Source organism: Styela clava, chromosome 14 (genome assembly GCF_964204865.1).
Source record: "Styela clava chromosome 14, kaStyClav1.hap1.2, whole genome shotgun sequence".
Taxonomy (NCBI): Eukaryota; Metazoa; Chordata; class Ascidiacea; order Stolidobranchia; family Styelidae; genus Styela; species Styela clava.
The window spans coordinates 7,766,015-7,789,838 of NC_135263.1; the positions used below are offsets into that span (position 1 = coordinate 7,766,015).

At 36.0% G+C, this 23,824-nt stretch overlaps 2 protein-coding genes and 1 long non-coding RNA gene across 10 annotated transcripts; 1 reads left to right on the plus strand and 2 right to left on the minus strand.

The window, feature by feature from the left end:
• The first annotated feature begins 39 nt into the window (after positions 1-39).
• Positions 40-20,963, plus strand: LOC120340595 (uncharacterized). 4 transcript variants are annotated; one of them, XR_013480276.1, is made up of 4 exons: positions 40-169; positions 4,679-4,792; positions 5,502-5,704; positions 20,823-20,963. It is a non-coding gene; the product is annotated as an uncharacterized LOC120340595 (long non-coding RNA). The 4 variants fall into 4 exon arrangements; XR_013480277.1 differs by lacking the exon at positions 40-169 and adding an exon at positions 1,658-2,291; XR_013480278.1 differs by lacking the exon at positions 40-169 and adding an exon at positions 4,351-4,562.
• On the minus strand, positions 599-1,657 carry LOC144431933 (uncharacterized). The gene is made up of 2 exons (XM_078119729.1): positions 1,277-1,657; positions 599-1,197 (listed from the first exon to the last, which is right to left on the minus strand). The coding sequence occupies exons 1-2, from the start codon at positions 1,350-1,352 to the stop codon at positions 932-934; spliced, it is 342 nt and encodes a 113-aa protein (XP_077975855.1). The 5' UTR covers positions 1,353-1,657; the 3' UTR covers positions 599-931.
• Positions 9,616-23,633, minus strand: LOC120340596 (uncharacterized). 5 transcript variants are annotated; one of them, XR_005569332.2, is made up of 5 exons: positions 23,100-23,633; positions 19,642-22,246; positions 18,290-18,445; positions 13,021-13,310; positions 9,616-11,467 (listed from the first exon to the last, which is right to left on the minus strand). XR_005569332.2 is itself a non-coding variant. In XM_078119731.1 (4 exons), the coding sequence occupies exons 1-3, from the start codon at positions 19,659-19,661 to the stop codon at positions 13,164-13,166; spliced, it is 315 nt and encodes a 104-aa protein (XP_077975857.1). In that variant the 5' UTR covers positions 19,662-20,829; the 3' UTR covers positions 9,616-11,467; positions 13,054-13,163. The 5 variants fall into 5 exon arrangements, 2 of the variants coding, with proteins under 2 accessions (XP_077975857.1, XP_077975856.1); XR_005569333.2 differs by having other exon boundaries at positions 22,890-23,633; XM_078119731.1 differs by lacking the exon at positions 23,100-23,633 and having other exon boundaries at positions 13,054-13,310; positions 18,290-18,437; positions 19,642-20,829.
• Between the last annotated feature and the right edge of the window lie 191 nt (positions 23,634-23,824).

Genomic DNA, 23,824 nt, shown 5'->3' on the forward strand with positions numbered 1-23,824 from the left:
GGCCAATTTCCATTGTTGCGCAACTTAGGTATATATGGGCTTTTGAGGCGGTACTCGTATTTCGTAATCGATATCCTGTTGCGAGGTTTTTGCCGTGGATGGGACAGTGAAATTGAACTTTTAATGCTATCATAGTATGAATGGCGAAAGTAGAGATAGTTGTAACCGTGTAAGTTAATCTCATGGTACCGTAAAACCGGCTAACTTCGGATGATTTCACTATATTTTGAACAATATCTCCGCCGCATGTTGTTCAACTGAAGCCAAATTTGGAATATAATACATTGTGGCTATTCTCGTCTTGATAAAGTCGGTTCCATATCCATCAAAGCCTTTTTTCATTGAAATTATTGTCTTTATTCGTCTATTCTAAAATTATCTAACTTCGGATGGCCACTTTTCTCTTTGCGTCAACTCGTCGTGAGAGAGAAATGTCTGCGTAAGCAATGACGCGTGACAACGTCGCTGAATAGACCTTACGCCGCCACGACCTGTCTTGCGTGTTGAATACTGACGTTTGTACGTGACGTTACTACGTGACGTTACTCTTGCCGCTTCGCGAAGCTTAACTATTTACTCTTGTGTCCTTTATTATAACTCGTATATATTTCACTAACTACTCCTAATTTATTGCAAAATGCTAGTTCGTTCTTTTATGATCGTTTATTTTCAATGCAAGAAAAGGATTAACAAAAAAAAAAAAACGGAAGAATTGAAAGTACCTAACACTGGTGTAGGTTGAAATTGAAATGCAATATGGAACAAGTAAAGAATGAACAAAAATTAGACAATTAAAAATAAACGGATGAAGCGAATGAAACACTGGCAAAAGTAAAAATTGAAATCAAAAAGCAATATGGAACAAGTAAGGTATGAACAAAAATTCGACAGTTAAAAATAAACAGATGAATTGAAGGAAACGCTGGCAAAATCAAGAATTGTAATCATTTCCACATGGGTTAGACGGGTCTTTGCAACAGTTCTTGTGGAACCAATGTGTTTCGCTGCAGCTTTCGCAACCGACCCATTCCACCTCAATTTCCGTACTTCCATTTGGATCATTCCATAATCCACAAGCAGAGCAGGTTTCGTCTTGATTATCACTTTTCATATTTTCTGATTTTCTCAGAGCTCCCCGTTGATCGGCTCGGCAGAGGTTCCTGCCCGGTGTGACTTTCGATCCTCGCTTTCGTTTCACTTAATAAAGTCAAATGACAATAAACGGATAAAAACGGCAAAAAGAAACTTTGCCACTTTTTTTCATTTTGCGCCTCACCTGTATGTGGTCCAACCTCCTGCTGTGTGCATGTATGTAGAGTTCTACGCTCACCTGTTAAAGATATTATTATCATCTGCCGACATATCTAATCTACAGACATATCTAATCATTATGATCGTATAGATACATGTTTCAGGCCTAACGTATTACCAATTGCTACGGTATCTATCGGTGTCGGAGGAAGTATGCAAAAACAAAAATCGACAAATTTCATATGCATTAAGCGTATGCATACCCATATTTTTAAATAAACAACATATGACTGAGACGATAGTGATGTTTTTGTAGGATTTAGTGACTAGGATCATGGATAAGCATAATTTTTAAATTTCACAAAACTGGGCGCCGCGATGTCTGGCGTTCAAATGTCGCAGCGAGTAACGCACGAGCTACGCAAAGTGACGTCGGCTACGAAGAGAGAGAACGGGATTTGCGTCGTTGACGTCACGCTGTACGTAATCATCAAAACGTCGATATTTTGATGTAATTTTTAAATCAAAATAATCGATTTCACTCGAATCTCGTACGACACCTTGTGATCACTGTATTTTTTTGTATACATTGTGTACGCTCTCTAGCGCTTGGCGGTGATTTGACGAAGGTAGCGTCTGTAGAAGTCACGATTTGAGCCGCTCGAAAAAACGGTGTCATTTTTTTGGTAAAATATGATTTTTTGAATGATAAAAAATCAAATCGAGCGATTGGAGGCTACGGCAGATTCAGATATGTAAGGCCTTACTATAGAAACCGACAGAAGCGCAATACGACGAAATTTAGTTGAGATATGAATGATTGAAAATTTCATCCGAAGTTACAAGGCATCCGAAGTTAGCCGGTTTTACGGTACCGTACCGGTACAGTACCGGTACCCTAAGTGCGTTGTCAGATCACGGTTCATAAGGGTGATACGGTACCGGTACCGGTACCATACCGGTAAAAGTCACATATTTCTGTACCTATTTATCCCTGGACACCGTACCGGTAGGTACCGGTAACGACAGAACGAGATGAGGTACCGTAAAAGCGCCTAACTTCGGACAAAATTACTATATTTTCGTCAATAACTCGGCCATTTATTGTCCAAACGGTGCCAAAATTGCTCGGTAAAACATTCGTGCGGTAATTTACATTCCCTGCAAATTTCGGTTCAATTGGACTATTTTTACTATTGAAATAATCGATATTTCTTGCCATCTGACCGTTATCCTTCACTGCCCTAACTTCGGACAGTCATTTTCTTCACTGCGTAACGGCGACGCACAGAGAGAAAGAGGCTTCCGATGCGGATGACGTAATCACGTCGTTGAGTGAAGATAAGACGCTCGATCGTCGTCGTAACGTAACATTGACGTCACGACGAAAATGCATTATTTGAAACTTCCGTCGTCCTATGTTTACATCTTTCGTTCGTTATTTTCGATACTTCAGATGAGTATAATAACACGTTAGTCATTTTAATCAGGAAATGCATACGTAAATATATCTGATGCAAACCGTTTCAATCCACAATGAGGTATTTTAACGGGCTTCTATCGAAGTCTTTGAAGTATTAATATTCTCGACGGATAGCTTTTTTTTATTCTGCGCGGTTATCTTTATAAATGATAATTTATATCAAACACACGGTAAATCCGATTGTAAAGTTTAATTTAAAATTCAACTAAATCTTGTAAACATGTAGGTCCCGTTTATTTGTTGGTTAATTTCGAGTGAATAAAATCCACCCAGGCCGTATTCAATAACTGTCATTTCGACTACTAATCATAAAATAATGGTTAAGTCAGTGCACTGTGCCATATGGACGTTGGAATTATCATAGTTTTATATATTCGATTTTTAACGTCATCGATTAAGTGTGACATGTATTTTCATTAATGTAATTTTGGCATATATTCATACATGACCGAACAAAATACAAAAATATTACATTGGAACGCCGTCTTTATCTTAACGGAAATTGTCATATTGGCTCCGTTGTGTCTGGCGTCAAAATTCATTTCCGCGACGCAGTGTGACGTCGTGTCGGAAGTGAGCGAAAAATAATCTACGTGAGGTTGACGTATTTTTGACGCTGCGTGAAATCTTAATATTCTTACGGAATTTATAATTCAGAATTTTAGGTTTTATTTAAATCTCGTACGACATCTTGCGATCATTCAAATAAATTATATACATTGTTGTCGCCCTCTACCGAATGATGGTATTTTGACGATGATAGCTTCAGTAGGAGCGACGCTCTGCGCCGTTGAATGCCGGGCAGTCAATTTTCGGCAAAATTTCCGTTTTTTTTACCGAAAAAATAATTATGCAACATTAAAAAAGATGAGAATAGATGTAGATATAACAGCGCAACCTATAATAATTAAAATTAGCAATATACGGCGCGTTTTAGCCAAGATATGGCCGTTCAAAAATTTTGTCCGAAGTTAGGCGCTTTTACGGTACCTGTACGGTACCGGTACTGTACTACTTGGTCTTTTGGCATTTTTTTGTTAAACTTTCTTAGGCTGCCATCTCTCATTTACCAGTATTCGTTATCGAGTAGACTACCGGTAAAAGTTCCATACCGGTATATATCCCTGGACACCGTAGGTACCGGTAACGACAGAACGAGATGAGTTACGTTACCGTACTAGGTCTTTTGGCATTTTTTGTTAAACTTTCTGAGGTTGCCATCTCTTATTTACCAGTATTTGTTATCGAGTACGGTACCGGTATTGGTCCTTCATCCCTAGATATGATTTTTTATATTTACTTTATTTGTCTAAGTGCAAACATTTCCGCAGCCCAAATCCAACCCGTTGGACGACTTAATCCAGTAATCTTTTTGTTTTTATAACACTTTAAATAAAATTTTGTTTCTGAAGTAAAACTTTTTACGCCACACATGCGAGATGCGACATGGCCCGCCAGTCTAGGTGCGCAAAACTTTTGCTCGCGGTCCGAGAACTTTGCCCAACCCTGCTCTAGTTCATATTTTCAGCTTTGTTGAGAAATAAATTACTGATTTCTGAATAATATCTATTTTGTTTTAAAATTCAATGGAATTATATTGGGTATATATTAATATGATTTATTTTCAGTGTATAGGCCTATGCTATGTAAGCTTACCCAACCAACCTCAATTAAGTGTTATTATATTTTAAAGTGAATTGGAAAGTAGACCGCTAGCAAAAAAGATTCGGGCGACTGGGCGAAGCCCATCTCTGTACAATGCCCAGCGACTCTAAAAGCATGAAGTATTGTACGACACATTCTTTACAAATATTTGGACATATTTTGTGTAATATCCATTTTTTTCCGGTCATTCTAAATAATTATTACTGATTAGATATTCTGTCAAGTGTCAGTATTACATTACCATTGTAAGTTTAATAATATATACCATTTTTATAATAGGCCCCATGACAATGGACTGGAAAATTCACCTGCTGCAATTCCCTCTTTTACGCAATCATACACTGTGTCATTTCAAGCATCTCAATGTTTCAATGCGGACAATGCCCAAAACAGGTATTTTTGTTTTATAGTTTGATAGTAGCTCCTTGCATATCTGTGCCATAAAATATTGCACAATAGCTAGATATATCGGTTGAATAATTACCTAGTACAACATCATGTGGTTAATATCGTATTTTCCGGCGAATAAGTCGCTTTTCTAGACCCAAATTTTTGGCCTGATTTTGGGGGGGGGGGGTCGTCTCATTAGGCGAGTATGATCATTTTCATTTTTTTGTCGCCTTATTATTGAATCCGGACAATAAAATACCTTCGACGATAGCATCCACTACGTCCTCATCTGGTTAGTTTAAATAAATCTACATTCTCGTGCTGTGAATCTGGAATTTCAATGCTTATCATATTTGCATTATCATATATGGATTGAATATTACGCTACAAAAAAAAATCATTATAGGCTATTTTAACCAATGCGCAAACGCGGCGACTGCTCGAAAGGCATTGCATGGTAATTTAAGATTCCCGACGTTGATGTGATTTTACTACCCCGACTTATTAACCGATTATATGCAAAAACCCATTTTTTCAGGCTTAAAAACAGGCCTCGTCTTATTCGCCGGGTAGACTTATTCGCCGGAAAATACGGTAAATAATATTAATGAAAAATTTATATTCTGGTAATTAGTATAGGCCATTCGTTCACGTTTATCATCTGGAAGACAATCATGTACTATACATTGGGTAACACTAACTTAATTTTCAGAGATCAAGCCATGCTCCAATCCAGTCCATGGAAAAATTGTTGGGACAGGCGGTAGAAACTCTTATGCTACAAGCTACGGCATCTGCAACTTTCCACTGATTATAGTGTGGACTCGGACATACCGGAATTGATGAAATTCATTGTCGATTCATTGTCTGATTACATTTTGATCCAGAATACATTCAAGGATGAAAAAATGGCTCGTAAGTTGAATATTTTTATAGGCTGATTACGGACACTTTACGGCGGTGGTTCCCAAACTTTTTTTTCCGCGACCTCAATTTTTGTAAAATCGTTTGTGGCCCGGCCCCAATTTCTCCATGGCCTGGCCCCAAAGCCACAAAAAAGTGACCACTCCCTCTCTGTATTCTAGAGATATTAATCTCTACATTTATGCAAAATTTATTGTACAACAAACATTTTTTAGGAAGCAGCCCAATTATACGGCCAACTAGTAGCATGAAAAAATTCCTTATCATTAAAATGGTATTAAGAATGTTGAACAATCAGTTATATTAGATCAAAATTGGTTATTTGTTTGAAATTACAAAGCATTTAAACAAAAAATTGGGAAACATTATATTTTTTTGTCATTCTGCTTGTGTCTCCCTCATATAAATATGCTACACGAGTGCACTAACTTTAATAATCTATATAGTTAAGTAAAAAAGCTATGTTGCACAGACAACATGAAACAGACATAACTATTCCACCCTATATATCTGGTATCTTATTGTAGTGATTTGACAAAGAATGGGCAATTCAAAATTCCGAATCTGGAGGATTCGTTAATGCAATTCAGTTTAAGAATCTTTGCATCATGCGACGATTTTTGTTATTTGGATATCTAATTTATTAACCATAGAAAAGCATTTTCTTTTGCATTGAAGTCTCTCTTGTTAGGTAGTACTTGTTTCTGCTTGCAAAGCACACATAGAAACGGTAGGCCCCAAACACAGTATTCTTAGTCTGCATATTCAGAACAAGAAGACAGTGATAAATATGTCCCTGCGAAAACACGTTATTGTATCATTTTTGCTTTTTCCAGTTTTATGATATAGTTGGCACGAAAAAATAATTATTGGTGACAATGAGTGACGCACTGGCGTTTTCTAATTGGAACTATCTTCAATTTTTGACAAACACATATTTCTTTTACATTTCACAATATTTTTACCATCCTATGAGTCAACCCGATAAATGGATATAAACCAAAATCCAGATGTAATATTGTTTGTGAATTATTTGAATTCACTTACTCCTTTTACAAAAATGTCTAATTATATTGCAAAACAATGCATTTTGCCATATTACATATTTTTCCAAAGGCAGTCTACAATAGGTTCGTTCATATTGTTCAAAACCGGCACATGTTAGGTCAAATATTTTGGTCATCGAGTCGATAGTTTTAAAAAAGTTGCCATTGCCAATCAATCATGTCATTCAATTTTCATTGTGGGTAAGATCCAAAGTAAGTAGAGTGCAGTGCGGAAGAATTTGCAGTTTAAACCCAATATTATAGTACTACGCGAACAGAAAAATAATATTTTCAAAAAATGGCATACTTATGTCACTCCGTGACGAGAACTCTTGAAGTGCTGCGAAAGAACAACAAGCAACTATCAACTGCCAAATTATTGGGCCCTACCCCCAAAGTGACGTCTCAATTTTTGAGGCAAATAGAATAATTGAAATATATCAAATAATTAAAATAAAGTCGAGAAATTGTCACGAAGTGACAACACAAGGCAAATTCCCATCAGGAGAGCTTATGTTACAAAACTGAAGAAAATTAGGCAGAAAATCATCAATTATCAAGCTGAAGAAAAAACAATTATTTTGAGCCGTAATTGTACCTTCTCATGCAATTTTAAAAACTTCAAAATATGTCCTACACTTTCTGCAGTTCAATTAGGCAAGATATAAGTTTTACCAAATTTTCTACTAATTTATGGAATTGGTGTATGTCACTTTTTAAAAAGTGTAAAGAATGTCATACTCTAGTCACAGATGATGTCAATCATATTTCTTGCAATCTACGTTTTATTTTATTTTTTTTTCATTTTACCTGCTCTAAACTAACCCAAGAAAGCTTCCATTTGTTGATAAATTCTAGCTCACCCTATTATTGTAATCTATGCCTAGTAAACAGTCTACCAGTAATGGCTGCAATAGGATACCAATGCTATCCCACCTCAAAATTAAATGATGTAGATGATTTGGTTACTTGAGGCGATTATATTAATCCGAATGAAGTTGCTGAGAAATTGCCAAACTCCATTTTAATGTAGGGAGCTTACAAAAAATAGTCTACAAATTGAGTATTTAATAGGTCCCAGTAAAAGATTGCCTGACATAATAGGGAGCTGACATAACCAAACTGGGAGAGGCCTCTCTAGATGTTCCCATTATGGGATATTATTTTATACGTAAAGATTCCGGCTTACTAAAGCAGGAGTAGGTTTATATATTTTAGAATGTATCAAATACCACATACGTGATGATGTTAGCTTAAATTTAGTGGGATGCGAGGAGTTATGGATTGAAATCAATCAGTCTGAAATTAACTGCAATGCCGAAAATCTTATTATTGCAGTCATATAATTATAGGCACCCATCATATAAATGTTTTTATAGATAAATTTATACAAGCTTCAAATTTAGTGAATTCCAGTGGAAATTGTACATATATTATTGGAGATTTTAACGTTGATTTGATGAAATATCAAATGGACAATAATGTCACCAGGTATGTGCATAGCATCCACTCTTGTGGTTTACTTTGTGGCATTAACAAACCGACACGCGTCACTGAAACAACAGCTACTTCATTAGACCATTTTCATTTCAATAGAGTAGAATATAAAACAATCACTAGTAGGGGAAAGTGGAGAGGTATGGGCCACCAAACTTTGGGGGGCCACACCGCTTTGGCCCTTTGAACTAAATATTCACTCTTTTACCCACTGAATGTCTAACAAAACAGCTAACTATTCCCAGCATTGTTTTGGAGTTTTCAGAACTAGTTTTGGAAAAAAAAAGTATTTTTCCACAAAAATGTAATTTACACAAAAAAAATTTATCATTTGAGGCATGTGCCAGGCAGTGTCAGGTATGGGCCACCATCAAAAAACTAGAACCCAGTGCTTATTGTGTTATACAATTTTACTCAATCCCAAACCCCATGAGTAGACACAGTTTCTACAATCAGTAAAGCTGTTTTTTAAATAAGGCATAGGTAATATGTAACCAAATTATCATCAATCATAGAATAGCCAGAATTCATATATATCCTGGAAATTTGCAGCACAGCTTTGTCTCATTTGCATTCACAGTCCCCATAAATTTGTATGTCACTGCTCTGTCTCTAGGGAGTGCTGGATCTTTTCAACAGCAGACAACATTATTTCCGAGCTGTCTAACAATGCTACTGTTAAATCACTGTTGACGAATTATATGATTATTCCTGTCTTCCCGCTTTTTTACCTTGCTTTACTTTTTTTCTTAATTGTTTCTTCTTAATTAAATTCTTTTCTATCTACCTTTGCAAGAGTTGTACTCTTGGACGGGGGCTTTTGGCAATGCCGTATAATTTCTGGGGAAACGACCATCTGTGATGATCCAGGCAGGTCATCTGATTTGGCAGGAGATATACATTACATTGCAGAAACACGAAAGAATGGCAAAAAATAAAGACATTCTTATTATACACTCCATTTTCCTAGGTCACTATTTCCGTTTATATTGATTGACACGACTACCGAGTACCGACACGATATTGCTGTATTGGCAGGCCCATACCTCAGACACCCTACCCGCCATGTTTTCAGACAAAATTTGATTACAAAAAAAGACGAGCTGTTTCATCCAACACTCTCTTTAACAGGACCAAGACACAGGTTCCTAGGCCTTTGACAGATTTTATTAAAGAACCACAACTGATTTTGCTATCCCAATTATTCTAATTTTTCAAAAAAAAGCTTTTACTAAGAAATCACTTAGTACTGGAGCGTAAGTTTGTTTTCTGACTCCAAACAGAATATAGTATAGGTTACTTGTTCAGTTGAGTTTGAGATCTCTGTTAATTTGATATAACAGCCAAGGATCAGAAAGGTTTACCTGTACAATTTTATTTCTTTCGACAATCTATTACAACAATTTAAATCAGCATAAACAAATCACACTTCTATCTCTTAAGGTTAGCCGATAGCTGTTTCTTTTGTTTGATGAGATCATATTTATAAGGTTTCACACTTCAAACAGTCTTTGCTCGATACCTCTAGCATAATCCATGTAAAATAGGGGTGATTCATCATATCACATGAGAATTATTCACTTGCGTGCAATATTTGGGTCGAATTCTTTTGAATTTATAATATTTTATGACGTCAGAAATTATATTTAGCATTGATATAATCCATCCAAAATTATTGGTTAATTTGTTACACTTTCCCGAGCCCACATGCGAAAATTTTAAAAAGTACATACTAAATTAACCGATAATTGCATAAGTCCTAAATTCTCTTGCAATATGATGATGGAATTATTATGTCAATAAAGGTCCCAATAAAATTGAAATGTCAATATAAGATGTAAAGTCAAAAAAACTGTTGGATGTAAGATAATCAGTAATATAAGTAATATTACGTCACAAAACAGCAATTGATAGATTTTTACACAATTAATATATACACCAATAGTAAAAACAATAAAACGTTACTTAGGCACTAATTGTAATAAAATCAAGGCAACATTGGAATCGAACATTGATAAAGACACATCAGGGGGGAACACATATAATTTTGTTTGTATAATTTATTTCAAGAGATATTTATTTTGGTGTGATTCAAAATGCGTGGATGAGTAAGAGTAACATATTAATATTACCTTCCTCTCACTCACACGACTTTAAAATTTGTTTGTAAGTTGAATTTATTCAATGTACGAACTAAAAATTCATAGAAAATTTCAAAACGGTTCTTTTAACGAGGAAAGCTTTATTGCTATTTGCGTTATCAGTGGTTATTCCTGTTAAAAATTCAGGTCTTCAAAACTCTTAATACTTTCAGTGGATGTTATTTGAGGATTTGTAAAAAAAATTATCAAACTCCCCCAACTAACTCTAAAGCATGATAATTAGACGAAAACAAGAAACAATAAAATAATGGGAAAAAAAGGCACTTCAATAATAATAAGAATGAATATCATATACACTAAAAATAGACGAGAAAAAATAGTGAAATATAACGTACAATAAATAGGCGAAGCAGAAAAGAAAGACTATAGACTTTGAAAATGGAAAGAGGTCGGTACTGCCACATTTTCATGATTTCGTAAGACACGATACACGGGTGAAACAATAAAACTGGTATGAAAAGAGTACTTCAATATTTCTCAATTATAATTTCTCGATTACGTAACCTGTCATTCATCAGGTCATGAGTCTTTTGTCGCACGACCAGCATAATTTTTATTTAACCGATGTCGCTATTGGACGACAGAGATACAATCTGCACATTTTCGGTCTGGCTTGCTGTGCCCAATTTGGCGGCAGCTGGTGCGATTCGTGCCATTAAACTTTTCGCACTTTCTTTTATTTAGGCTACTTTCGGCCCCTTTTTGGCTCGGTGCTTTGGGTTGAGCCGTAGTGGGCTGCTCAATGGGACTCCTTGCGCGTGCTTGTTGTTGCGCATTTCCCGATTTGCCTCGCCCATATGCAGGAGCACCTCTTGCTCCGGCTTGGCTACGAGTGACCCGTGGGGTGAAATACGGACGCCCGGGACCTTCTCTTGAACGATTGCCGTTTCGGTCATCAGAGAGGGTACGGCGATGGATTGGTGATCTTTGACTTTCATGATCTCTAGAATCGCTTGTACGCCTTTCCGAAGTAGATGAATGTTCATCAAGAAGCTTTCTCTTCAATCTTCGACCGGCCAAGTTTTTTGACTCCACTACCAGTCAGAGTCCTGCCATATGCAAATACAATAGCCAAGGTTAGTCCTATTAAAATTACAGTACTAATAAAAAGATTGCCTATACCACTAAAAAAAAGATATCAATATGTTCGTAATATGTTTTGCACCAGTGGTTTCACTTTCGTCATTAAAAGAATTCGCATAATCAATCAGACTTCTGGTAAATGCAGAATTCTGATTTATAGACATTAACATAGAATCAATATCATTGGTACTGGATATGTCGTTTTCAAAGAACTTAAGATAATGAAGTAAGATAATTTATATCATCAGGAGTTATTTTTTTCGTTGTAAGATACGGATGAATTTTTTTGGGTTTGGAGGTCATGTTTTGCAGGATCCCCTTTTGGTACCTATAATACGTGTTATTTATTTTAAACGTAACAAACTCTAGAAGTTCGGTACTGTAAAAATGAATTCCTGGAATAAGTCTTCCAGAGCCTAGAAGTTGGCCCTTCACGGTGTTATTAGATATATCAGTATAATTAACCAGAGGACGGGTAGAATATAGGTTGTTAGGTAATTTTAGGATGTTTAAAATGGTCGCTTTTATAGGTTGACACCAGAGGGCCCCCATTACGTCTCCTCTGTTTACTGCAAACAAGTTGTTTGTCCCAAGAATTTCATTTAAAACGTCAGAAGGGTATGTTTTCGCCAAGATTTTAGATAATAGTCGTTCAGCGTTACATTCGAGTTTAAAAATTTGGCTTCGTAATTTCATTGACAACTCGGTTTGAGAGTCAGCAACATTTTGTATCATCAATGTCAGGGCTGTTGGGATGATCTGCATGTCGGGATGATCTGCAAATTTGCGGATCATGTCGACTTTCTCTGAGAAACTACAATTATTAGCTTGAACCAAAAGTTCGTTTTCTAGACAGAAGATACTGCCAAAGCATCTGGTCGTCAACTCATTACATTTTGAAAATGAATGAAAAGTCATATGTAATTCGTCCAATTCTACAGCAAACACTTGGTTAGTGTTGTTTATATGCAGGGTTAGCGAGGAATTTATTTCTTCCATTTTATTCCGGCACATTTCAAATTTTGAAGCGTCAAATAAAAGTGTATAACTGCCAATTTGACAGGCAGATTGATTCATAGAGCAATTTGCGCTGTCAGCTAGTGGAAATATAATTTTCGAATTTAAATGGTCGTACATTACATAGGAGTATATTAGAGCAATGTTTTCGGTTGCTCCCGAATCAGTCGTAGGCCATTTATAATTTATGACCGGCTTATTATTCTCTGTTTCCCACAAATTATTAGTTTTCTGAACAAATTTACCAAACTGATTTGATTCGCGGGTTTCAAACCAGTTTCGGCAATTTTGTTCGGCAGTTGGTACGCCAGGTATTATTTTAGTATAATGAGTTTTAGCCCCGAAAAAATAAAAATGGCTTCGCCATTCCGTTATGCTTGTTTGACAAGCTCGAATTTGAATTTTGGTATGCAATTTTGGTGCATGATAAATTTTAGCTTGGCATTTAACAATGTGTTCGGATTTTTGCCCTTGACAGAATTTATCATCGGATATATCGTACTCTTGATTTATTTTGTTGTTCTGGCAATGATACCCAGAAATTTCCATTGTTCCAAGTCTGCAATATGTTCTGTTCCAACAACTTCCCCATGTTTCACGTAGACCAGTTTTCTGTCATAATTATCGGTCCGGGAGATTACTTCATCATCGTCCTTTACACTTCGGTTTCTTCGATCTGGCACATTGCCGCCTGACCGTACCGGATTGGAGGATGTACTGTCCGGCCATATCTGGTCTGGTTCTGATCCTCTTTAGTTTTCTCTGTCTCCTCTTTCGTTGGATTCGTAACCACTGGAAAATTTGATTCATTATTATAATCTGTAGTAACAATCTTTTTTACCGGTGAATTTTCTATTTTAGAAGGAAAATCATTTTGTTTAGTAGAAGAAGAAAGTTCTTCTGTATCTGTATCAAAAATTCTAATTTCGGCTGGTTTTAATTGATTAATGGAAACTTTTTCAATTCCTCTGTTTTTCTTTATAGTAAAACAAGTTTTATTCCGAAATATAACCTCATATGGCCCTTGATAATTGGGTTGCAAAGATTTCTTTACGTGATCTATTCGTTGAAACACGTGGCTACATGTAAAAACTTTGGTGGAATATATACATTACTCCTTATTTTCTTCCTCGTTGGAAGAGCTTTAAAATTTCCAAAAAAACGTTTTAATTTAGAAACATAACTGTATGGGTCAAGATTCTGACTTATATTAGAACTTTCCACTAAGTCTCCTGGGAGTCTTAGTGTTCTACCATATGCAAGCTCAGCCAATGAAAATCCGTTTAACACAGGAATTGATCTAAGACCTAAAAGAACGTAGCCCAGATTTGATGACCATTCACTGGGATTTTCATGGCATTTTAGGCCAAGTTTTAATTCTTTGTGAATGTGTTCTATCTGCCCATTGTTTTGAGGCATATATGGTAATGAAAAATTATGTTGTATTCCTAGGAAATTCATAAATTGAGACCAATTTTTACTTCTAAATGAGGCGGCATTATCGCTTCTTATAGCAGTTGGACAGCCAAATCTGGCAACCCAGTGTAATAAAAAGGTATCTATAAGAGTTGAGGCTGTCAAATCCTTTATTGGAATAGCCTCCACCCATCGTGTGGTTCTGTCAATCATACTAAAAATATAAGTATAACCTGAGCTCAAACATAATGGCCCGACAATTAGGGATGGGCAATATAGAATACCGAATCCGGAGGATTCGAATCCCAAAGTATTCGAATCCAACAGGATCCGATAACAGGATTCGGTTTCCGCCTCTCCGGCGCCATGCGTCGATTTTTGCATTTCGGGTTTCTAAATATCAATTAAAGACGAGCGTTTTTCTCGCGTGGAAATCTCTCTCGTTTAACTAGACTTGCGTCTGCTCGGAAAGAACCCGTAAAATCGGTAAACTTCAAACACTGTAATCTCAATCGGCGTATTTTGGACAGGAAGTCGGCGAAGTACATCTCATGGCGAAGACTCGTTATTGCACCATTTTTGCGTTTTCGCCGGGCGTCAATTTTTGTATTTCGGATTTCTAATTTATCAATTAAAGACGAGCGTTCTTTCTCGCGTGGAAATCTCTCTCGTTTAACTAGACTTGCGTCTGCTCGGAAAGAACCCGTAAAATCGGTAAACATCAAACACAGTAATCTCAATCGGCGTATTCTGGACAAGGAGTCGTGAAGGTACACCTTACGACGAAGACTCGTTATTGCACCATTTTTTTGCGTTTTCCTGCTTTGCTATCTAGCGAGGGTTTAATAATAATAATTATTTGTGCCGACTTACTGGCGATATTCCGATAATCTGATTGCAACAATCTTCAATTGTTTACAGGCGTGCCTTGCTTCATTTTACATTACTGTAAATGATTTTCCGCGACCGGCGAGTTTTCCCCAGAAAATGATGCATGTAAATCAAAAGCCAGGCGTAAAATATTATGACATTACTTGCGATTAATTTAAATCAAATATTATTTTGGAATAATTTTATTACTTTTATTACACCAGTTTTCGAAATACAAAGTTATATCGCATAACACGACGATCTGTCGCATTTAAATTTCACTCCCAAAAGATTACATATCTTTCGGTCCGTTTCTATCGTTCAAGATAGACGCACGTTTGATCGAGAGTCTGTAGTAATTTTATTGGCCGATAAACTTAAAAAAAAGATGCCACATCTGGCGAAAATAGTTACGTATTGAGTTTGAGTAGGGCCAAGTCTGGGTAGATAATGATATGTAACGATAATAATAGAAATTGAATTCGTCTTTAGATGATGTTAACTAATAACTAACTGCGAAATCGCGTTTACGGGAACCTTGTTTTGCACGTCTTGATCGCACAGAATAATAAGTTGATTTTAATTGATAGTGGTTAAATTTAATATTTTACACCGGTCGCATAGGTTGCAGTGGCCACACGCTGGTCCTGCATCTAATTAATTCTCAGCGGGTGTGCTTTTGTACACTCGACACTCTATAACATTAATAATGATTTAATGACGTTTCATATCTATTTTTGTATTTAACCGCTTACTATTAAAGTGTGTAAAGCGTAATTTAGCATATAAGTATTTAGAGATTACATACATTTAGAATAATTGAAAGCAAAAATATTGTAATATTCTTAGATTTCATAGTCCTGGGAAATGCCTGTTTAGTATCAAATCTAATGTTAAGGACATTTCCAAATAAATAATACATTCATAGTAATACATTTATAATTTTTTGACATCTAAATCCAGCAATCAGGAAAATTCCCTCTATTTGAATAAGTATGAAAATAGAATAGGATTCGGTATTCTGGATTCGATTTAACTATTCTAGAATATTCTAGAATAGTAAATTATTCTACATTGCCCATCCCTACCGACAATGTCGATCTGTACTTCAGAAAAACGCTCATTGGGGATGGGAATTGATGAAAGTTGAGACACAGTGTGTCTGAAGATTCTGTTTTTCTGACATTTTAAACAAGATTTCACATAATTTGTGATATCTGCATGCATTTGTGGTCACACGTAACGTTCTGAAATTAAACTGTTGCTACTTTTGATACCTGGATGACATAGACCATGTATTTTGTCAAAAACTTTTTTACGTAGATTTTTAGGTACTATAGGCCTGGCCTTCTTATATTCTGAAGACACGTCGCATAAAATCATTCCACCCATTTTATCTATTGCTATTTCTGCAATTTTAAGAGAGTGACCTGGGTTGACCTTCAAACGTTGTATTTCCTTACAATTTTCTTGTTCCCTAGCTATTTCTGTCAATGGTATAGCATCGTGTTGTTGATAAATAATATTTACAGTTTTATTTTGTACTACACATGCATCAGCGGTTTCGCACGTCACCGGAGTCGCGTCATGGTCTGGTAGCATCGAGCTGTTTATTTCATGCGTGCTTACAAGGCTTCCGGAATCGCTATTTTTGAAAAATGAATTATTATGCGTTTCGCCTTGTTCTTGCCTTGGCCCCGACAGTGGAATTTTTGTCAACTTTACTTACTTTTTCTATTTCGTTTTCATTATTAGTATTTTTGATATCAGTGTTTACATACCTAGATATAAAATCAGCTATTGGATTACTTGAACCGGGTATGTGTGAAAAAGAATTAGACATACTCGTGATATAATCTAGGTGCCTGTTTTCCCTGGAATTCAGCCGGTCTGTGGGGTTTTTCAAAGCTTGAATTAACGCTTTATTATCGGATAGTAATTGAAATTGTTGACCTATCAAAAGATTCTTAAAATGCTTAATAGTTAAATAACAAGCCATAAGCTCTTTAGAAAAAATAGTGTAGTTTTTTTCTCGATTTGATAGAGTTTTAGAAAAAAAACCTAACGCCGACTGCCGTCCATCAACATATTGCTTTACAGCGCTCCCAAGTGCAGACGAACTTGCGTCACATATCACTGTTATTGGCACATCTACTTTTGGATGTGCTATTTTGCATGCGTTTACTAGGCATTCTTTTATTAAAGGCAGTAGTGCATTCTTTTGTCCAGTTTGGACTTTGGTGTTTGCGATTTTTATCTGAAACGATTTTAGTAATCGGATGAATGATTTCGGAAAATCTTGGTATGTGTTTCTTGTAGAAGCAACAAAGTCCTATAAACTTGCGACATTCTGTGACAGTTTGTGGTATTCGAAAGCTTTTTATAACCTCAACTTTATCTTTTAGTGGTCGGATTCCTTGCTTATCAAGTTCATAACCCAAATAAGAAAGTTTTGACTTGCCAAACTCACACTTAGTTATTTTTAAAGTTAACCCTGCCTTTTAAGTACTTGTTCAGTTACTTTCAAGTTTTCCTCCTCTTTTGTCTTAGTGTAAATTAGTATATCATCGAGATAAACAAAAACATTTTTCAATCCAATTAAAACTTCGGCCATGAACCTGGAGAAGGTAGCCGGACACCCTGATAATCCATACGCCATGGTGATGGGTATGAACTGTGACCCTGAGATCGATATCGCCGCTTTGTGGCGATGTAACGGATTAATTTTCAAATTTGAGTAAGCAGATTCGAGGTCTAATTTTGTAAAAACCGTACACCCGGCGAGTTCCGACGTAAAATCCTCAAGTCTCGGCAAGGGATACCTTGGAATTCTTGTAATTAGATTCAAACGTCTGAAATCATATGTGAGTCTAATAGAGTTGTCCTTTTTCGGGACGATATTCAGAGGTGAATTGTACGGACTTACTCCAAAGTTTTATGACATGGAATTGAGAGATTCTGTGATCGATTAGTTAAACAATTATTTGCTAAGTCAATTACCAGTTCATGTTCGACAAGAAAATCTATTCCCAGTATCCCATCAAATTCTATGTTGGCTAAAACACAATTATGTATAAATTTTGGCTTATTTGCCAAACACATTTCAATTTCTTTATTACCTAATATGGATAATTTGGTGCCATTTGCCGTGATAAGAGGTTCAAAAATACGGCCACAATTTGAGCTTAACGTTACATGTGTATCATGTGTATTCTAATTTAGCATTAGAAAAAGACTCGTATACAAAAAATAATTTTTTATTGCCGCCAGGAGACTGTAGAATATTTTTATTTACAATATCACATTTCTTAAATCTATGTACAGTATTCGTTTCATGCTTAAATTTGGGTAGGAGTTCTCTGCTGTTAAAACCAGCAAAGCCTACCCCCCTTTGGCTAAAAAATTTTGTTTTCTGGGAAAGCTACATGGTGCATTACATTTAACTGCATTTTCTCCAAATCTATTATGGAAGTAGCAAAAATTACCATCACAATTCCGCTCCAGTTATAGTTATTCGAGCTGAACGTATTCCTAGAATTCCTCATATTGCCTCCATCAAAACCTCTCGTTTCAGACGGCCTTCTATCTTGTGAATTATACTGTCTCGTTTGATGTCGTGGTGGAGCATTATATCTAGGAACCTGATTAAATTTAGGTTCAAATCTAGAGCTGTTTATTGTTTTGATTATTCAAATTTTCAACATTTTTAGCCAAGGAAGTCACAAGATCGATTAGTTGACTTGACTCAGTTTATTTTGCTCAGAGAAATCGTTTTAATACGATGTTGTTACATGGTTGGAAGGTTTGTCTGATGAATCATAAATTTGCATTGCACGACACAGTAATTTTTCACAAGAATATTTTCCTATATCCGAATATAATACGTTAGCTATGTAAGCAGGTAACAATGCTACAAACACTTTCTTTATAAAATTCTGAACTTGTGTACTATTTTCATGCCCTACTATAAAAGTATCTTTCAGGTGTTTAAGAATGATATCTGGTCTTTCATTTTGTAATTGACCAGAAAATATTTCCTGTAATTTTTCGCGAGAATCAGGGGCAAAAATATCCAACAAAATTTGTTTCAATTTTTCATAATTATTATACTTTTCATCCAAAGGCATTCTAGCTCTGACAAGATCAAGTTGTGGTGAATTTAAGCAACGAAGTACATAGTTTTTCTTTTGGGAATCACTAACTATTTGATTTTCAGTAAATTCGTTTTCTGTTAAATAGAGCCAGTTTCTTACATTGTTCTCCCAGAGCGGTCTTGTAGGAATTCTATGTTTTTCATACAATATTGCTCTAGGTTGAGTTATCTGGGATATTTTGGAATTCATTCCAAACTCTTCGACTTTATTTTCATCGTGAAAAAATGGGTTGGTTTGGTCATTTAATTTCCTACTTGATGGCAATTTAAAATTAATTTCCTGATCTACATCGGTATCGTCACACTGCGTGAGCTCCATGTCTCTCTATTTTCATCTCTTCTAATGTGGAACTCTGCCAATGATTATCGTCTATTTCGTTTCCAATTAAATTAGGTTCAGAAATGTTCAATTTTTGGAGTCCGAATTGTGGGTCATTTTCTTTGGTCACTTCTGGAGTTAGATGTGTTAACTGATAAGGATTTACACCTAATGCTTTACGAGTTTTACTTCGCGTAAACATTTTTTGTAAATTTGGCATTTATCTTATACGGTACAATATACAATATAAACTGGCCCACACTAAGCAATAACAGGTACAAGGTACAATAAGTATAATACAGGAAAAATTTTAAAATACAAAATTGCACTACCAAACTATCTATATAATAAATAAGAAGACTTACGATTGTTGGCAATGATCCATGGTAATAAATCCCAAGATTCGGCGTCACCACTGTACAATTTTATTTCTTTCGACAATCTATTACAACAATTTAAATCAGCATAAACAAATTACACTTCTATCTCTTAAGGTTAGCCGTTAGCTGTTTCTTTTGTTTGATGAGATCATATTTATAAGGTTTCACACTTCAAACAGTCTTTGCTCGATACCTCTAGCAAAATCCATGTAAAATAGGGGTGATTCATCATATCACATGAGAATTATTCACTTGCGTGCAATATTTGGGTCGAATTCTTTTGCTAGAACTCTCTAGAATTTATAATATTTTATGACTTCAGAAATTATATTTAGCATTGATAAAATCCATCCAAAATTATTGGTTATAAATAAGAGAATACAAAAATATAGGAATAAATTATGTAAGTCTTGCAAAGGCTAAACAAGACAATATGTTTATTTCGTCGTGCAAAAAATCGCAACAAAAATTCACAACAGATAACAAATTACATTATATGCATTACAGTAACGAATTTCATTGCAATTGACAGGAAGTCGCGAAGGACCAGAAAAGGTCATCATAAGTCAGCGACACCTAGATTTAAGACGAGTCAAAAAGTAAAATTTGCAATAGAAGAATGCAATGGATACAAAGAGAAACTTAGTCATCCAAGAAAGCAGGCAACGATATAAATCTTCATACACGGTAGCATTTGAGGGAGAGAAAAAAAAATTAATTCGGGAAAATTCCTTTAGTATTAAGTTTTAAAATTAGTTCACCACATTACTGAGCTGTCCTCCTGTACGAAAATTTTTATCTTCGTTCATTTCGCCATGCAAGAAATCATACACAAATTTAACACACAGCTTATTATACCATACAGCAACGGATTTAATCACAGTTGACAGCAGGTGGCTTTCATCGCAAGAAACAGACGGGGTCATCACAGGTCTGCGACACCAACATTTGAAATGAGTCAAAAATTGAAAAATAAAATAAAAAAGGCAACATATCATTATAGAATGAGTAAAAAAAGGCGGGGAAATACAATTAGACCGGTACCCGTAGTTAAAAAAAAAATGGTTCAACATATCAATTTGTTGAACTTCCGTACAATGGCAGCTATTAAATTGTTATATATTGTCACTTGCAACATCAAATCCAGCTATAATTTTTATTTGCAGAAGAATTAATGAAAGAAAAAAAAACTCCCAAGTACAAATGCTGAAGCAGAATTCATACTCCATGGACATCCAACACATAAGATTTGAAGGAAAGAAAAAAAAAATTTCTGCCTGCGGGTATACCAACATCAGTCAATGAACTAGAATTCGGTTGGAAACCGAAGACTTATCGATCGAAGGTTGGGGGTTCCCCCAAAACAGTGGTCTTACTCCATAGTGACACCGTGTGTCCCATCACTAATTAATTGATAACTCGCTAATTATGCAACATAATCTATCCAAAATCAATAGGTTTCTGATCCGAGCTAAGATGAATGCACATGCAATTTGGAGTAGATTGAACCTCGCTTTCGTGAGATAAGTAACAATTAAGTTGCTGAGCGACAGAACGCATCCAGAATCGGATTTAGACGGATAGGAAGTTTAGGGATAAACGAGTTAGAAAAACTACCATGCTAAGTCACACAGAGTGTTAGCGTGAATTGCGTTACGGTACCGAAGTATACCGGTACGGTAGGTATGGATTTTATGACACCAGATTGCCAGAGAACTGACTGACTGTATGACAAGAATACTTTTATAGGGAGAAAGAGATGAGATGCTGATGATGAGATAAAGACTATCACCCTATATGTTTAAGTTCGATTCCCGCGTTATTGTTTTGACACGCGTTATGGAATGTGACTCCAATCTGGACTCCTTCAGACGATAATAAGCACACAGTGTTGATGCTAATCGTTGTTGTATCTTATAGGAAGATGCACAATCCAAATTCCGAAAACAGATAAAATTGAGACACACTTAACTCTTAACACAGTAAATCAGGAGTGAATCAAAACACATCACACTTAACGCAGTAAAACAGAAGTGGATCTAAACGAGAAAGGCAGTACATGTAATCAGTGTTGCTACAATAAAATGACCTATTGTGGGAAATGGAACACACTATTAAAATGAAAGGGTAAATACATTATAATTCATAGTTACACAATGCACATTCGCTACACTATAAAACGGTTCTTTCTAGCTGCCAAAAACACGGATTCACATTATTGAAATAATTGTCAACTCCTCTAAGAAAAACAAGCTTCCATCTCATATCATAGTGGATGGTGAAAAAATGAGGATAGGATTTACATATTTATCCCGAGGGAGAGGAAAGTCGATAAGACGGCTTAATCATATGGCAAACCACGGCCTCTCGTCCGGTCACCAATCCAGGGCGGGTATGGGATTAGTTAGCCAGTCATTTGTTTTCGAAAGCATGGATTACTGATGGATATGCCAGTTGTTGTACACTGAACCAACATTTTTTGGAAGTCGGTCCTAAGGTTGCATCTAACACAGGTTCAGCTTTGAATAGTCACATGTATAACCTTGGGCCAAGCATCAAAGAGTCTTTCTTTCTTCGTAGCATCACCTCACTAGAAATAGAAAAACAAATTGAATAATTGGATGTTAACCCTTTTCATGCGATTTTTATTACATAATCGTATTTGCTACGCCGACTTTATGCATTTGTACCCCCACAACTAATCGATCGACTGACGAAAAAGTAATGATCCTCTGCTGCCAACTGACGGCTCGTTGGAAAGCTTATTTAAAGTGCTTGCAATTATCAATTAAAAATTTTTTTTTAAAAGGGATGGTCTGAGTCACAAACCGGATAGAAAAAAAGGCATTTTTTTTTTCTTGGGTGTTGAAACTTCAAACCGTGATAAAAAATAGAAATATTCACTAAATCCTTTACTGTTACCGCTTCTTGGTTGGCAAACAATAGCATAATATTGCTGTAGCAATTTCGTTATCTAACTCAATATACTTTGGTAGATGGAAGGGATAATATGTCTTCTATTACCACCCAGAAAACATCGAAATTTGCATAAATTTCAAAAATACTCCCTCGTTCCGCCGCAAATAAAATTCCCATGGTAAACGAAAGCGAGATTTACCGTCGCTTATGTTAATCTCGAAGAATACTTCTTATCAATAAACTAAAACCCGGAAAAACTAGACCAACAGTTTGCGACAGATCGCTAAATAAAACAGTGGAGTAAATCAACGTACCGTGCCGTCGTTGGGTGGTTCACGTAACCGCTGGTCGGTTACGGCTTCCTCCACCACCAAGTCCATGCTTCCAGAAACAAACAATATAACTAATCCCATACCCGACTTGGAATGGTAACCGGACGAGAGGCCGTGGTTCGCCATATGGATAAGCCGTCTTATCGGCTTTTCTCTCCCCCGGGATAAATATGTAAATCCTATCCTATATACCTGTAAGACTTTTCAAAACTGCCAAATATGTTTTATCTTCCTTTTATCAAAGCTTTTTAATCAAAGTTTTCATGAAAGTGTGTATCCAGATATATTGAAAATAGCCAAAGTAGTGCCACTTCACAAGAAAGGGTGCAAGCATGACCCAAACAATTATAGGCCAATCTCCCTACTGTCACAAATTGCCAAGATATACGAAAAAATTCTGTATAATCGACTAAAATTTTTTTGATGAAATGGGAACTTTGAGTCAATCCCAGTTCAGTTCTTGGAACAATTACTCGACTGAGTTACCGTATGCAACGGTACGACTTAACCGGAATACCGGTAGGTGCTCGCCACTGATACAGTCTAGTAATACTGTAATAATTAGTTCAGAAGATCCAATGTGCTGCAAGGACACACAAATAGGTTCGAAGTTCACGATGCAAACGAAGAGACTTTATTAAAATAGTGTAAAATCCTAGCTTAAAGCAGATAAAATAAGAGCGACAAAATATGGTCCTTACTCAGCGACAGCAAAGAAGGCAGACACTGCGAATCCGAAGCAGTTCACATATGCGGTGGTGGTTGGAGTCGAGTACAACTATTGGGCGAATTAGGGCTCAGACACACCAATGTATATGCCATAACTAGACACTAAATATAAATAAAATACAGAACAATAAAAAATAGGACAATTCCAGTCCCGCCACAATACCCCCTTTTGTTTAGAGAAAATTTAC